The sequence below is a fragment of the Aythya ferina genome, assembly GCF_964211825.1.
Source record: "Aythya ferina genome assembly, chromosome: 24".
Taxonomy (NCBI): Eukaryota; Metazoa; Chordata; class Aves; order Anseriformes; family Anatidae; genus Aythya; species Aythya ferina.
In genome coordinates this window covers 2087161-2103371 of record NC_140322.1, presented here as the reverse complement: position 1 = coordinate 2103371, position 16211 = coordinate 2087161, and the positions used below count along the sequence as shown (strand labels likewise).

The 16211-nt window shown below is 49.3% G+C and overlaps 2 protein-coding genes across 4 annotated transcripts in view; one reads left to right on the top strand and one right to left on the bottom strand.

Annotated features, from left to right (window-relative positions):
- Positions 1-510: 510 nt before the first annotated feature.
- Positions 511-5435, bottom strand: NCDN (neurochondrin). Of its 3 annotated transcripts, none has more exons than XM_084497157.1 (7): positions 5047-5435; positions 4583-4754; positions 3291-4277; positions 2546-2784; positions 1797-2021; positions 1440-1582; positions 511-1123 (listed from the first exon to the last, which is right to left on the bottom strand). In XM_084497157.1, the coding sequence occupies exons 1-7, from the start codon at positions 5316-5318 to the stop codon at positions 687-689; spliced, it is 2475 nt and encodes an 824-aa protein (XP_084353283.1). In that variant the 5' UTR covers positions 5319-5435; the 3' UTR covers positions 511-686. The 3 variants fall into 3 exon arrangements, with proteins under 3 accessions (XP_084353283.1, XP_084353284.1, XP_084353285.1); XM_084497158.1 differs by lacking the exon at positions 5047-5435 and adding an exon at positions 4913-5013; XM_084497159.1 differs by lacking the exon at positions 5047-5435 and adding an exon at positions 4885-4904.
- The window catches only part of KIAA0319L (KIAA0319 like), a 32239-nt gene continuing 21329 nt past the window's right edge, over positions 5302-16211 (top strand). The window contains exons 1-3 of the mRNA XM_084497156.1: positions 5302-5441; positions 6525-6691; positions 11515-12209. Coding sequence (XP_084353282.1) covers positions 6550-6691; positions 11515-12209 — 837 coding nt within the window. The 5' untranslated portion in view covers positions 5302-5441; positions 6525-6549. The remainder of the gene's footprint in view (positions 5442-6524; positions 6692-11514; positions 12210-16211) is intronic.

The window sequence follows — 16211 nt, the reverse complement described above, 5'->3', positions numbered from 1 at the left end:
TCCTCTTCTGCAAAGTCTGCGGGGAAACAGGGAGCTGCAATTCGTCCATTTCTGTTTTCCTAATTCCTGTCTGAGGCTCTAAAGTGAGTCAAGGTCTTTGCAGGTCGAAGAACTTCTCCCTGCATGACCAGAAAGCTCTCCCTGCACATCCCATCCCTGCTGCAAGAGGGAGCGTGAGCAACCACCACAGATTAGGGCTGGGCTTTGTGCAGGTGTTTTATGGGGCAGCAAGTGGTGCTGTAAGGGCTTTCTTTCTAGGCATGAATGTGGGGTGATGGCACTAGTCGCAGGTGTGAACACATAAAGATCCTTTGGGCACCCCCAAACTAGGAAAGAGCTGTGCTAAATTATGGAATTATTCTCACTGGTGTATTTTAAAGCTCTTTGTGTTCCTGCTTTTTGCAGACTTGTAGTGCCCAGCACCAACACGCAGGCCTGTGACAGAAGGTGACATTCTGAAGGGATCTCTCCCAGGGCCCTGAGCAGAAATAAATCCCAGCACTTCATGAGTTGGAAAAATGACGCAATAGAAAACCTCTTTAATAATAAAATGGGCTGTTTTTAAAGCAAAGTATGGACAGAAGGTCAAGCAGGGACACCTTGAAATGTTCTGAGGCAGCAACAATTCTTCGTGTCAGGTTCTGGACAGAACAAATCCTGTTGAGCTCTGCTGCATCGCAGCGGCTCTACTGCTCGGACAGACACTGTTCCAAAGCTGCCATGCCGTACAGGTTGGCCCACTCCTCCCCGTGGTGGGACAAAATCACTTCCCTGCACGGCTTGCTGGCTCTGGCCAGCTCCACCAGCACGCCCTGGAAAGCAGCAACGAGTTCAAAATCCACCGAGGCCGGAGCAACGCGCGCCAGAACCTCCGAGAGAGCTTCCAGCCACCGCGCCTGGAGGACAGCTTGAGGCAGCCAGGGGAAGAGCGGCACGCAGCCGGCCAAGGCCTGCATCCCCAGGAACCAGAGCTCACTGATGTCACCCCAGGCACTGGCGTAGGCAGGGGACACGGCCAGGGCCAGCTGGTGGCTGCTGGGGTCTGCTTGGGCCGTGTGGGCCTCTGACAGGAAGCGAATGGTGGCTCCGAAAAACTCCTTGGCGGACTGGGTTTCCTGGAGAACTGGAAGGAAAAGGAAATAGAGGAGCTAGTACAAAGATTACTGGGGTAAAGGAGGGATGCTTCAGTGCATCTGCCTGCAGCAGAGCTCTCAGGGAGCAGAATACCAGACTCCTGCTGTAGAAATCTCTTAACCTGTGCTCCTTCCCAGCCCCTCAGCCTGCTGAATTTTCTACGTATTCCACACTTTTGCCTTTGTCACGTTTTCAGAAATCTCACCTGAAACTGGACCTGTTTCCCTTGTGTTTATTTTCACCCAGCCCCCAGCTTCTGCCCGTGCAGAGCGATGAGCAGCTCTGCCAGTGGGAACACTTCTCACCTGCTGAACTTGCAAGGACCCTGGCCATCATCAAGCCCAAAGTGGCAACGTTGGCTGCTAGAACCAGGTGATCCTTCTGAGGTAGCAGAAATGGAAGAGCCTTCAGCAACGTGTCCATCAAGGAGCAAAAGGTTTTCTCTTGCCTAGAGAGAAAGGAAACCCTGAGTCACTCCCTGATCTGAGCCAGACACACCTCAAAACTTCAAAGGGAAATGCAGCATCAGAAAGGTAATGCAATGGGCACTGAGAAAAGGAACATCCCTTTTTCAGTATAGTGTCTTAAAAGATTCTGCAAGCACCTTTCACATTGCACCCTCTGACTGACAACCTTAAAACAAGCTTCTGAGGCTCTGCTACCTGATGAGGTTGGGTGCAGTCACGACCAGGTTAAGGAAAATCCCACACGCGGTCTGTAGGCTCATTTCAGCGCTCGTCAGGGGTGTCACGGACTCAGGCTCAGAGGTCAGCACCTTCCACTGATGCAGGAAGTAGTCACACAGCAGCGCCGGTGCCCCTTCAGAGATGAGGATTTCCCTGGGCCTGTCCTCGGCTGTTAAATGGCAAAAGCCCGGCAGCAGGAATCTAGAAGGGGAAAGAAATTGAAAACACAAGGTAGAATGCAGAGAGTGGGATCTAAGCCCTGCATTTGCATCCAAGCAGGAGAAAAAAGGGGCCGTAGAATCGGTACTGCAGGGAGAACAGAAGACAGAAATGACTCTCAAAATCAGCTCAACCAGCAACACAGTGCTGAGTTCCTCACGCCTGAGGGGAAGTATTGAAACCTCAAAGAAGAGACCATGTAGGCTGATCTGCTTCCATAAAGGCCCTATTCTTTCCTCTGCTTGCTACAGCTAAAGCCCTGATGCACTGCTTCCACAAGTCCTTCCCTGCCTCTTAGTCTTTGTAAGCAGCTGCCATCTCACATTAGTCATACGCAGAGGGCTTGGACAGCTGCATCGCACTGCGGCACTTCCAGTCGCCTCTTTCACAGGAAAGGATCAACAAGAACTTGACCTAAATGCAGGATGCGTTTCTCTGGACCCAGGAAAAAAAGAGTTGAGCTCTCTTGTGCTAAAACTTATCAGATCTACGTTTAAAATACAAACCTCAGAGCATCCTGGGGTAGGACAGAGCCTTCAGTGCTGGCCAGCCCAGCCTGCACCCCATCCGCCTGGGGAAGACCCTCAGCTGTGCCACTGTTGAAAAGCTTCTTGGCGTAACGAACAAGGAAAGGCAGCAGCTTGCAGATCTCCTGCTTGAGGGCAGACGTCTCTTCTGCCAGCCAGGCTCCAAGGATTCGAACAGAAGCAAATACGAAAGGGTCCTGCAGCTCCTCCTCTGTAACCTGTGTGAAGAAGCAGACAGAAAATTACACGTCAGAGCCCCTGTCCTCACAAATTACCTCAGTCAGGAAAACCACAATGTGCCAAGATGCCTATTTTGGTCTATGCAGCTACATCCATGAGCTGCTGAGGTGACGGAGCCAGTCTGGACTTCTGCAGCTGTGGCATATGCTAATTCCCTTTATTATTTAGAGGTAGGAAAGGGATGGAATAAAAAAACAAGAATCACAGTGATCATGGAGTTATTCATTTGCTATCTTGTGGTCTATCAAGCTGGCCACATCATCCTGTACCTGCACATAGTTTTGAGACCAGTAAGAACCATTTTTAAGTGTTCCAGTGTTTTTATCTTGACCCAGGAATCCCCTCACTTTTACCTTTCCGATTCTCTCCCCCATTCCTCCTGGGAAGCACAAGCGAGAGGCTGTGTGGCACTTCACTGCCTGCCAGGGTTAAACCACAACAAAGGGACATCAAACGTGCCCTTTGCCTGAAAGCTCTGCCTTACCTGCCTCAAGTAATATATTATAGCTCCAAATGCTTCCTCCATGATCCTTATGAGCTGCATTTTCTGTGCTTCTTCCAGCAGCGATTCCTCCTCTTTCAGACACTCCTGGATGCCTATCTCCATGAGAACATAGCAGGCTGTTACCATTTCTTTTTTCCTCTCCGTCTCCATGGGATCTGGCTCCTCTAAGGTCAGGCGGACCTCCACACAAGCCAAGTTCACCAGCAAGGCCAGGAACTTGCTACCAGTACTCCCTGCTGGAATCCACTCTGGCCCACAGGCCTGCATGAGGCAGGCAGCAAGCTTCAGAGCAGGGTCCCGCTGTGAATGGCTGAGTTTACTGCCCAAAATTTTGGCCAGCCCTTCGTAAATTCTATGGAGGCACTCAGAGCCCTTTGAGTCCCGTGTGAGCGGTGAGGAGAGGGGGATAAAGTGAGGCAAAAGCTCGCAGAGCTCAAATTTGGTCATGTCTTCAGCATTGAGAAACTCTTGAGTGAGCTTGCTCAGCACAGCCAAGAGGTGCTGAGCATCTCTCTGCCAGCACTTTGCCTCTGCTACAGCCAGCAGCCCCAAAAGCAGCGTCAAGGCACGGTCAGAGCCATAACTGCCATTCACATAGGCATGGCAGAGGGCAGCCACAGTTCCTTTGGTCACCAGCTCCCTGGGACCCCTGGGAGTGGCCATGACAGCAGTCAGGCACTGGTATGCATCATCGATCATGGACGTGCTGTCCGGATCGCAGGGGGAAACCAGGACGTCATTGAAGGTTGGGATTTTGTTCAGGATCTGCGAGTGACCAGCTAACTCCGGATCGGTGCAGAAACATGCCAACAGAGTGAGGCCAAGTGCCCTGAAGGTGTGCTCGGGGCAGCCCGACGGGGGCTCCCTGGAGGTCAGCAGGCGATTTGGAAACGTGAATCCAATTGCGTCAAAGATCTGGCGGCGGGTCTTTGAGTCCACTTCTCCAGCTTTGACCGCTTTGGTCACCTGTAAGGCAAACCAGGGGTGAAGGCACAGCATAACAAGAAGCTTTGCTAGGGCTTTAGCAACTTTAAAGAACTGAACTGTCAAATAAGAAGCAAAATTGTACTTCATGGGCGCAGAAAAGTGAACCCCTGACCACTGAGTTGGTCGCTAATCATAGCTTTAATCCAGAGCTTTACCAGAGGGTTTCAAGAGCTGTGGCAATGTTGATTAACCATCACCACACCCAAACGAAGGAGATGATGCCCACTTTGCTGGTGGGAACGTCCAACTATCCACTTGAAGCATCTCGCCCTTCAGGTCCTTACCAGAAGCAAGGCAGCAAACTGCTCGCTGTCGTTGCTGGCGTCTCGCAGCACGTCGAGGCACCTCTTCAGCGTGGCGCTCCTGGCTCCTGCAGCACCCTTGGGTGCAGCTCCGGAGCCTGAGGCCATGGCGATGGAGCTGGTGGTGCAGGAACTGAGGGGAAACGACGAGGAGCTGAGGGGAAAAAGGACAGGGAGCTGAGTGGGGAACGCTGAGGGGGGAGCACCCCCAACCCCACACCCAAAATTAGGCCATAAACCAGCTGAGGAACGCCGCCAGACCCCCTCACTGCCGAAGAACCCACCCCAGCAGCCCGATTTTCCCCGAATTACTCTATTTTAGGGGCAGCACCCGACCCCTCACGCCATCCCCTCCACCCCCAGCCCGGCCTCACGGCCCGCGGCCCCGCTCCGCCTCGCAGCCAAACAACGCGCTCCCTCCGCCCCGCCAACCAATCAGCGGGCACCTTATTGAGCAGTGCCCGAAGCCAACCGCCTCCTCGCGGGGGACTGTGGGCAAACCACCCGTGACGGCCAGGCCGGCGGGTGGCAGCGGGACGGGGGGGGCCGCGCACCGAGCCGGGCCCAGCCGATAGCGAGGGCCCGGTACCGGCGAGGCGGTGCCCTCACGGGTCGCCTCGGTGTCGATTCCGGTTCCGGGAGGTGTGGGCGAGCTTCCGGGTGAGGGGAGGGGAGCGGGCGCCCGCCGCTCCTGAGGCGCCGCCGCCGCTGCCGCCATGGCCGCGGGGCAGGAGGAGGAGGCGGCCCCGGCGCCCCCCGCCCCGCCGCGCTCCGGGCCCCGCCGCCCTCCTGAGGCCGCCGAGGAGCAGCGGAGCTCGCCTCGCCTCGCCGTGAGCCGCTGGTACGTGCCCGGGGCACCGGGAGGCACCGGGAGGCGGGGGGAGAACGAGGGGACCCCCCCCGGTTTGTGGGGACCCCCCTCGGTCCCCTCAGCCCTCGTCCCGTAGCCCGCCGGGGTTGTCCCTCAGAACCCAGGACCCCCGGGACCGCTTCCCTCCCACCCCCTGTGCGCCTCTCGGTGCCCACGTTGGAGCCAAATTCCTCCTAAATTTAGCAAATAACGAGTTTTTCAGTGTTAAGCTTTTCGGGGCTGTGCTGGTGCGCTTTTTTGAGCCTTCGGTGCTGACAGGTTGAGCTCCCGGTGCCTAATAACGCTTTATTTCTCTTAGGAAATAGATATCGGTTATCGCTTGTGAGCTAGATAGTTAATATAAAGAGGTACAAATACATATATAGAATATACTATATAGGTTTCTATATAGATATATAGAGTATTTTATAGGTGGATTTCTCCATAGCACACATCCCCCAGTGCTGATGTGGGTTTCAGGGACAGGTGAGGCAGCCTTCCTCCCTAGAAAGGCAGAGGAGCTTCGATGCTTTCATTTTTTGTGTCCCACCGAGCAAAATATGAGGCAAATCGGGTCTTTAGCTCGGCGCCGTTGTGCTCTTGTCTCTGTTTGTTGGTGGCTGGCACCAGGCAGCACCAACGTGCAGGCGATGACGGTGCCGAGCAGCTGTGTGGGTTTTATTAAGGTCCCTGTTCCCCCGGTGGGGCTGGGTGGGTTGCTATCATCCGTGATATTTCTGAACCCAAACGTTCCTAAATGTGTCTCGGGAATCCAGCAGGCTTCACTATTAGATGCTTTGGTGCTGAAAGGGGTGGAGTATGAAAGGAGAAGTCGCAGGGGTGATGAGAGGGTGAACTGCTGCGGTTCCCAACTGGAAATTCTGCTGCTAAAGTTCTTGGTTTAGCCTGGTGACACTGATAAGTACTTAGCAGCAGTTGGACAAAGTCACAGCAATTAAGATTAGATGTTCCTTTTCCTCCACAACTGCTCCATGCTCTTCATTACGTTGACTGGGTCTTTGTGACAATATTCCAGTTGCCAGTAGATGTTTTCTCTTTCTCATATGTTTCTAGAACCCTGTTGCTGCCCGCAAAGGCCATGGAGAAGAGGCTGGGAGCCAAGATCAGCATCAGCGCTCTGTTTCTGTCGCGATATTGCCTGGAAAGACCTGCAAGGGAGCTGAGAAGTCTGCAGCTGTTCTACCTGTGTGCTTGCCTGTGTGCCTTGTGCTCCTCGACAGGTGATTCTTCTGCTCTGTCTGGGGTCGTGTCTCTGTTCTTGATTGTATTGATCCTATCACTTGTTTAAAATATCCTGAGAGGAAGGTGAAATTATTAGCTGCTAGACTTTGTAGCAGATTAAAAGCAAACTTGGTAGCTGCTAAATGATCTGTCAAAGCCCTAGGATAACCAAAACTCTGTGGAGAGGTGTGGGGTGTGAGGGGGGGATAATAATTTAATCTAAGCAATACCCAAAAGAGGTTGGAAAGGGAAGAACACTTCTTTTTTTTTTAGCCCTCTTATATTTAAGACTCCCCCAAACCCAGTGTCAATAGTCTGTATTTGCCTACTGGTGATTATTGTTTGGCTTTTATTTCCTGTTCAAACCCGAGTAACCAACTGACTGCTCAAGTAAATAACCAAATCGGCGGCTTGTATGGCTGCTTTCATGTAATGGCCTGGAAGGGATTTTTTTCTTGTATCTAAAAAAGCTCAGATTATCTCTTTGCAGAGAGATGGGTTAAGTTTCTGTGAGTATTTTGAAGACACATCTTCACCCAGAGGTGGTAGTTTACCATGTGTGCACGTAATATTTATCAGATCTTTGTGAAGAAAGCTTGTTCTGTGGCTGTTTTCTTCCGTTTGCAGTGAATTAGAGGCTGAAGGCAGTGGTGTCTTCAGTATTTATGAACCCATGTTACAGCTCCTGTTTGCAGGAAGGTTGCTGTGTCTTAATGGCAGCAAGAGAGGAAAAGGGGGGTTGTTTTGCTCTGCTTCTTGCATTCCTGGATATGTTCCGTAGGGTGCCACAATGTCTATTGTTTCACTGGGCATTCCTTGACACCTACCAATAGGTTTGATTGACCTAACGAGCTGTGAGATCTTAATCTGCTAATTTAGAACCTGGAAAAACATAGTTGTATTCCTGTTCCTAGTAAAGTGTTCTCAGCACTTTGTGTTTCTTTGCTGTGTCACACAGATTGTGTTTCCTTGTAGACCGGACTTCATACTTAACGTTTCCTGTCTCTAGCGATATCCTAGGAGTTAGAGCTCTGAATCATATGTTGATCTTGCCTGGTGTTCTGGCCGGTGCTGTGGCTTTGAGTGTTTACCTGCTTGGGAGAGTTTAAAAAACCATGAAAACTGATGCTTGTATGAAAACAGAAGTGATTATGGATAGAGCATTTCTGTTCTTTTGGCTTTGTATGTGTCACTTCAGCGGCAGATTTGGTAAACTGAAGAGGAATCGTGTTTGCTTGGAAACTTCTGTGATCGCGTGGCGTTACCTAAGAGGAATTACGTTGACATACTTGGCTACATGTGACAGATTTAAAAAAAAAAAAAAAAAGTCTGTGCAGTCGAGTCTTTAATCATTAATCTGGTATCGTTAGGGATTAACTGCCCGAGTAAGTCTGTGAACCTGAGCTTATTAATAGAAACTGTTCCTACCCATTTCATTCTCCTGCTGCTCAGCTGTGAGCTGCACCACAGGGACAGGAACTCCATGGATTGAGGACCGTGTTTTTTTAATGATCCTAGAGAAGAAAATGACAGAAATTGTGTCTGGCACAAAGAACTGGAAGGGGCTGAACAGACAGCTTCTGTCTTAATAAACTGAAGTTGGTAACTCTGCCTGTGCTCACAGCTGCCTCCTGTTTGGTACAGACTCACGTCCATTTAGAGCAGGCACTGCAGCCAATTCTGGGGAGATCCCCGTTTGTAAGGCTGCAGAGAGCAGCGTGGGGCTCCCATCACTGCTCTTCGGGCCCTTAGGGTGCTGCTGTAGGACTGCAGGGAGGCAGCGTTTCGTGAAGAGGCTGCGTGAATTTTCCTGGCAGACCAGAGATGAAATGCAAATGTGGCTTGAGGAGCTCTGCTTTCTGCCATCGTGCTTCGGTAAAGTTGTGTGAATCTGCGCTGCCTGCCAAACGCCGTAGGAATTGCACAGCTGAAAATCAGCATGGCTCTGTGAGAAATGCACATCCAGAATGCTGTCACAGCGTATTGCAGGTTGCCTCTTCACTTCTGGTGTTTCTCGGAGTTAACTGAGCTTTAAGCTGTCCGCGTACAGTGATATGGAAACCGTGTTGGCTAATTTCAGATAAACATGTCCTAGGTGGGCATTAGCAGAGCGCTGGAGATGAAATCTGGCCAAAACGTAATTCCAATTCTGCGTCTTGACTTCTCAGTTAAAAGAGAAGCAGAATGCTCTCAGCATGGTGGTGGTTTGTCATCTGGGTTCAGTCATGGCTCTGGCATACCTAGGAGATGCTTGTGGGGATTCAGGTTTTAAATTTTAAATGAATAAATACAATTCTTGTGTATGTGGCAGCTCCTCACATGGAATATCTGGGATCCGTTCTCTTAAATGTGCCATGTTCTGTTTGTGCTTAGTTCCGGGCTGACGCTGGAAAGCTCCTGATGAGCTTCATGGGGTTCTGTATTTAGTTAATTTGTGTGGTGTGTGTGAGCCAGAGCTCATACTTGAGGTGGAGGAGCAGGGCTTTTAGGGATGTGGCAAGCATCACATTTCCCTTTTGCACAGGATATATTAGGGACAGTGCTTCACCTTTAACAGGCAGATTTTTTTTCTAGACCAGCTTGAGTCTTTACAGGTAAGATCCTCTTGAAATTCACAGCACGAACATTTTCTTTCCATTTGCTACTTCTTTCTCCAAGTCCAGCATGCATGTGGCGCGTATCCACGTGTGCCTTCTGTGTGTACAGCCCCCTCCTTGGACTCTGCCCTCATTCCAGGCCCGTCAGGCTGGTGCCAGGTGCTCGGCCCTGCCTGTGCACGCAGCCTCGTGGCAGGGTGGCTGTCAGTCTGAGCACCTCGCAGCGGAACGAGGTCAGATGCCTGCCCCGGGCAGGCTGCCGTCTGTTTCCCCTCGAAGGATGATGAGGAGTGACAAGGATGGCGCTGATCTGAAAGGTGCTGTTGTCAACGTCTCTTTCTGTTGAACATATGCAATCTCTCACTTACACGTTGCAGTTGGACGTTTCTCAAGAGAAGAGCTTCCCCTCCTTCCTTGCAGCTCCGGGTTCAGACACCTGCAGAGAGCTCTGGTCCCCCGTGGTTTGGGCACAGATCTCGAGTGCCTTCTGTTGCAGCTGATGCCAGCTTTCCGGAGCCTCGTCTTTGCTGAGCTGGCCTCACAAATCAGCTATAAATAACGCTTCTGCTTTTTCCTTTCTGATGTCTCAAAAAGAAACTTTCCATGTGGTGCAAGTTCCCATTTTGGGTTAAGATTCTCAGTGTTGCAAGAGATTGCACAAGGGAGGAGTGTGGATATGGCTGGCACCCGTTACTTTAAACAATTGTCTGCTCCCTTCTGGGTGAGAAGGTCACTGTTACTATGGACATTAATGACCAGTAGTAGAAGAGCTCTTATACCTACTGTGGTGTTTGGGTAACTGAATTACAATGAAACGCATCTTCCATCATCCCTGCTTGCTTTCTGTGCCCATTGAGGTTATGCAGGAGATGCTGGGGGTTAGTGCAGGAGGAGGGAGAAAGTCACGGTGCATTTGTATCACCGCCTTTGGGTATTAGCTGTGATTTTAGGGGCAGAGTTCAGTGCCACATCATTGGTATGAGGTAAGTGTCTGTGGCAGGGATTTAAAGTCCTTAAATCAAATGTAACCTAAAATGTCCAGGGTGGAAGACTCTTGCCTGTGTCGCTGTATGCTCAGAGTTTTCCAAGTCTGGTGTTCCAGGAGGTCGATCACTGCTTGTGAGCTCCAGATTTGATCAGAAAAGTATCTCCTTGCTCCACTTCTGTCTGTGTAGTGTCTGGCACTTGGAAAGCTTCCCGCGACCTGAGCCTGCCCTGGTCAGCAGGGGGTCACAGTAGTGTTGGCAGGGGAACCTTGCATGATAAAGCCTGATAAAACACTGCAGCCATCACCAAATTACTTCTGTTTGATGGATAACAACATGGAGATTTGCGTGGCTTTTCTCCTGGGCCTCAACATATTCTATTTTCATGTGTTTGTGACTTGGAAGCGCCAGGAGAAGTGGGATGAGAATTCTTTTCAGTGGAGACAGACAGATGGATCAGCAGCCTGACTTACATGCCCGTTAGTTTTAGTCCTACTGTAGTGAACGTGAGTATAATTCAACATAAATTCTGTATTCATTCAGAGTTACAAACAGAATAATGTGTTACTGAACTCTGCTTTAAATGCTGTCAAGAAATGTCTATCAGGGTATTGTAATTTAAATCCAGGCTTCTTGTTTATAACAGAAAAAGGTTTTTCCCATTTGTGTTGTGTTCAAGAGCTCCCTTCCTGACAGGGAGCCAGATCTGGAGCACAGTGTCCAGCTGCACAACTCAGAGTCCAGTGACATAGTTTGTAAAGTAATCTTCTAGTGACCTATTATCCCTTGGATGCTGAACACAGCACAGTGTAGCAGTCCCAGAGGTCATTAGTCTATTTTTAGGGAGCCCTTAATCTGTAGAGCTCTGAATTTTGGAAGCCTTTAATCCATTGATCCCTGCAAGCACTCCAGTTTTTCATGCTAAAAAGAAAAATCCGTATGCAAAGCAGTTGCTGCTTTACCCCTGATCTGAGGTCTGGAGTAATTTGACTCTGAAATGACGTCAAATGGCTCGTGGTTTGTTTGACAGAAGACGTGCAGATAGCAGATTAATGTCTAAAACCTGATGCAAAGACACTTAAGGCCAGGGCTGGATTCCAGGAAGCCCTTGTCGAGCTGCTCTGTACCCTGTCTCCCACATTACTTCTGTACTCTGAATTCATCTTGGCAATAGCAATGAGGTTTTATTGTCCACTGCTTTGAAAAACTGAGAATTGTTTTTTGTCTTCCCTTTCCCAGATGCAAACTGGACCAGATCTAAGTGTGAACCAGGGACGATCCTGCTCGGTGGACATTTGAGATCGTGGGAGGATCATCACTTAGAGCTTCTGGAAGGATTTCACACTGTACAGTCCTGTCAGACTGCTTGCTGCCAGCGCCCCACCTGTGATGCCTTTTGGTTCTTGGAAAATATGTGCATCCAGGTGAACTGCACTCTGCCTGCCATGTGTCAGGCGAACAGGACTGACTCTCCTGATTCCATTTTGGTGTTTTTAAAGAAATCCAAAAGCACAGAGCACTTAAAGCTTCAGACAGGAAGCGAGGCAAAGACCTGGCTTCACAGGTGGTTGGACTGGGGCATCCCTGTCCAAGGGAGAAAAAGACTGCGGAGGTCCTTCCAGAAATGGAGCCTGGCAAATAACAGGGAGGAAATCCTGCAAGGGGATGCAGCAGCAAGCCCCAGTGGTGAGGCTGCAGCCAGAGCATCACCCAGCAGATCTAGAAACAGCCGAAGTGAAACAGAGCGCTTGAAGGATCAAGTGCTGAGGTACTTAGTGGAGGACAGGCCTGGTCCTGAAACCCATCCGAATCAAAAGAAAGACTCGCTGAAACGTGGGCAGGATCCAGAAGATGAGAAAACCAAAAGCCCGTTCCCTCCTAAAAGCAATGTTGTGAACGGATCGAGTGATGCAGACAGTGTTGGCTTGCCGCAGGTAAGGGGGAGTTCTGGGACGACTGTCACCCTCCAGCTCTTGCTTTGTGCAGACTTGGGCTGGAAACTTTTTAGGTGATAGGATAAATTCTGGAGGTCTGTTCTCAACCTTCTGGCCTTCTGTCAACAGAGCAAGGGCAGGTGGGTTTTGTTTTGTCGGGGGTGGGTTTATTTTCCCACTTCCTATGTAGGATAAACTGTCTTTGAGAAGATGAGGAGAGATGGAAGTCCTGATAGGGCTTATTTATCCATTGTGTAATCTCAGAGCGTACACAAGAGATGAGGTGCAAAGGTGAGATGTGATAGGATGCCCATGGGAAGCGCTTGTGAGTTGAAGACTTACCTATAAAAGTACCTTTTTAGATCCAGAGAAGTCATAAACTGTTTTCTTGGGTAAACTGTTTTCTTTCGAGTGCTGGATCGAGGCAGTTAAGTACGTTATTTATAGACATGCGTTGGGTTTCCCGTGTCAGCCTGCTTGCTTGAGTTGGCGTCTTATTTTTTCCTTCTGTTTTTGAAGACAGTTTCAGTTTCTCAAATCCACAAAAGCTTACATTGGCACTGGTTGAATGAAGCCAGTTTAGTGCCTATTCCAAGCATGTACGATGTTAATCTAGTAAATCCAGATGTTACTCAAGAGGAAGCACATTTTAATAGTTAAATGATATTTATACGTTCAAATCTGCAAATTGTTTTTTGAACATCATACAGAAAAAGCCCAGACCGATGATGGTGAAACAGGAAGAATCCTGCTCCATGAAACTGTTTGTAAATCCTTGAAGCCTGCTGCCTTTTCCTGTTGTTACACTCTTGTTCTGCACACTTGACAGAATTTATTTCTCTCCCTTGTATGCAAATCTTGGTTCCAGGTACGGCTGTGACTGGTGTGAGCCACCACCCTGCAGAGCAGGATGTGGAGAGCAGCCAAAGGACACCGCTGAGAGCTCCAGGGCAGCCCGGGTGGCGTGTGAAATCATGCACTAATACTTCACAAATGTTTGATTTTCCAGAACCTCGCAGCGTTTGGGGCTGCCATAACATCTCGGCTTTCTCTCTCCCCTTCAGGACTGCAGCATTTCTACCCTGCCTGTTCTTTCTTCCTCCTAATATTTGCGATTTCCTCGGTGACCCCATTCTCTCACATACGTAATGCCTGGCGAGGCTTCTTGACAGCCAGCCTGAAGTGTTTTCTTTTGCTCTTGGGTAATAGTTGCTGTCTCCCTACTTGTTCAAGTTTGTTCATGTTATTGCAGTTTGCCTTCTCAGTAAGCTGGCTGCAAACATTACATTTCATGCATTAATCAGCTGCTGAATAGTTCCAAGTATCCAAGGTTTCCCATCCTTAGGAAGTGCTCTCCTTGGTCATCATGGTGCACCTCTGGATGTGTGCAGGGGGTGGGGGTTTTCTTACAGTCTCAATAAAAACCTCTTACTGAAAAGTATTGGCTGTGATGAAATCAGTGGCAATCACACTTCTGAGGTTTAGGATAGAGTTCTCAAGGAGGAGAAAGAATTAAAAAATAAAAATCCACCTTACCAGGAGTATCGAGTTGAAGCTAATCCTACCCAGCCCTGGGCTAATTCCTCGATTATCGAACCATCCAACTTTCACAGGCGAAATGTAAGTCAAGCTATGCAGCTGTCCTTGCATTTCTGGTGTGAGAGCAGTTTAATTTAGGCCAAGGATGTAACATTTGAGGTTGTGTACTTGGGACCTGGCCAGCCTGTGCAGAAGGGAGATGCTAAAGCAGGGAGTCCTCCAACTTGGGTTGGTTATGGGCCAAAATAAGTGAAGTTACAGTTACACGCATACTAAAATCAATAAAATTTCATCTGGGCTAGATTTGGTCAAGCACTACACTGCTTCAGCAGGTGGCTGCAGGGTATTTAGTACTGTTTGTAACAAAGGTTTGGCAGGTAGGCTGGAAGGTGAGGAGAATGCTGGATCATTACTGCATGCCAGAGCATCAGACATCTGAAGTAGGAGAGGACAGGTGAGGTCAAAGTGGCTCAACTCCTCTCTAAAAGGCAAGAAAGAAAGCAATGTGCATGTTTTCCCCCTCTGTTACAAAGATTGAATGCATGGCAAGTAAATCTTTTCCTTTTCTCCAAGAGACACAGGGAAAACTAGAGTGACGTTTTTAGCACAACGTTGCCTCACTGAGTTTTAATTTTCCTCTTGGAGTTCTGAGGGCTCCATAGCCGCCTGCAATGCCACTTGCTAATGTGCAGCAAGCATGAATTTGTGGGCTTACTGTATCCATGTTACACTGCTCTGATGTCCCAGGATAAACTGCAATGCACCCTGCTCATCTCTCCTTCTCTAAGGAAGAGAAATGTGTGCTTTTCCGTTACTGGGTGACGTTTGCCAAGCACTGAAGTCTTCTGCCCTGTTGCAGAAATACTTGCCAATTAAAAAACCTAGCGAGGAATATAATAAAACCTAGCAATGCGTTTAATGGCCACTCAGGAGAAGCGTGTAAGTGCAGTGCTGCTGATGAGAAGGGCTCCTGCAGCACTGCAGCAGTCCTGCAGGCAGGCTGTAGGAAAAGGCTGCAGCCTTTACAGTGGAGTTGTTAGAGCAGAGCCAGAGAGCTCACTGCTGCGTTCACAACTTGGGCTGTTGCTGGTGCTAGCAAGCCTTGTCTACTCTGTGAGGAAGGAGGAAAGGTCTCTCTTCACACCCAGCACCAGTTCTGTGATGCTTTGTGAGGTTACTCAAAATTTTGAGGGTCTCTGCAAACACTACACCTGGTGCAAACAATCAGAGATGCAACCTGAGCTGCAGAGAACCTATTTTGTAAATTCAGACAAGACTCACCAGGAAAAGACCCATTTTAAATTAATCAGTGGAATAAAATTCCTGAATGTGGGTGTTTCTCTTTCAAGTAACTTAGGTTCAGTGCAGGTTCTGATGCACGTAGCCTGCTTTATTTGAAATTTGCAGGCCCTCAGAGAGGGGGAGAGGTCGCTTGTCCCAGGACAAAGGCAGTTAGGGGTTGGAATAAATGCCTGACACATGTTTTCTCAGGCCAGTATGTCACTTCTCTCTATTTGGTAAGCTAATAAGATAGGACAGCTGGCAAACTTCTTGTCTCCCCCTCATTTATCCCCAAGAATGAAGTCTTCTGTTCTTTGCTTTAAAGAATTCGGGTTTATGGAGTAAAGATAAGGAATGCCTCAGCTTGCAAGCATTAGAGGCATTTGGGACTGCTACATTGCTCCAGGCAAAGCTTATCTAACTCGAGCTGTCCGCAGACATTTGGCGGCCGATTCATCCCGAAGACTTCTGGGAGGAAGAGGATCTCTCTTAACTGTAGAGTATTTTAGGCATTAAAAAGTGAGGCGAGGAAGCATCCAGCTCACTGGAAATATTATTGAGCAAAGTGGAGCTGCAGCTGCTGTGCAGAGCAGGAGGATGCTGGTCTCCCTGCCTTGGTTGGGAGAGCTGTTGTTGCATCCGCGTGGGTTGGTTCTTAGCAAGCAAAAAGTGGTTCCCTGTTGTGGTCTGCAGCCACGGAGACTTTCTGCTTCCGTGCCTTTCCTGAGCAGTCTGTCTCAAGTGTCTTTGATCTCGTGCCTGGCTGTTCAGCTCTTGTCATGCTGGCATTTCTGACTATTTCACTCTAATACTTGGCAGAAATGTGTCAGCATCTCCAGTTGCTAAAGCTGGGGGTTGCTGTAAGATGGTGCTGGCTGGGACACCCACCAGTCCCAGGGCTGCTGCATCGGACTTTGCTGCATCTCTGTTCCAAACAACCTGCTGTTCCAGGACGTGCAGGATGGCTTTGCTTTTACAACTGGCATTTAATGGTTAGAAGCCCAGCCCAACGGTAACAGATTGTTTCCCACTGTGGTCTAAAACATTTTTACAGTCCCCGTTTCCTGGACTGGATGCCAGTAGCATGGCACAGTGTGCAAACTTGAGAGTTTTTCCTTCAATATGAGCTTTTAATCAGTTCCTGTGGTGGGCAATCCAGTTCCAAAACGCTTCCCAAGTCAA

Bases quoted from the DNA above. Each gene is read 5' to 3' on its own strand.
- NCDN (XM_084497157.1), bottom strand. From the start codon at position 5,318: ATGGCGGCAGCGGCGGCGGCGCCTCAGGAGCGGCGGGCGCCCGCTCCC. The intron at 4,755-5,046 runs GTGCCCGCTGAT...TTTTCCCCTCAG, and splicing joins TTCGGGCACTGCTCAATAAG to CTCCTCGTCGTTTCCCCTCA. The intron at 2,022-2,545 runs GTTTGTATTTTA...TTCCCCTTCTAG, and splicing joins CTACCCCAGGATGCTCTGAG to ATTCCTGCTGCCGGGCTTTT.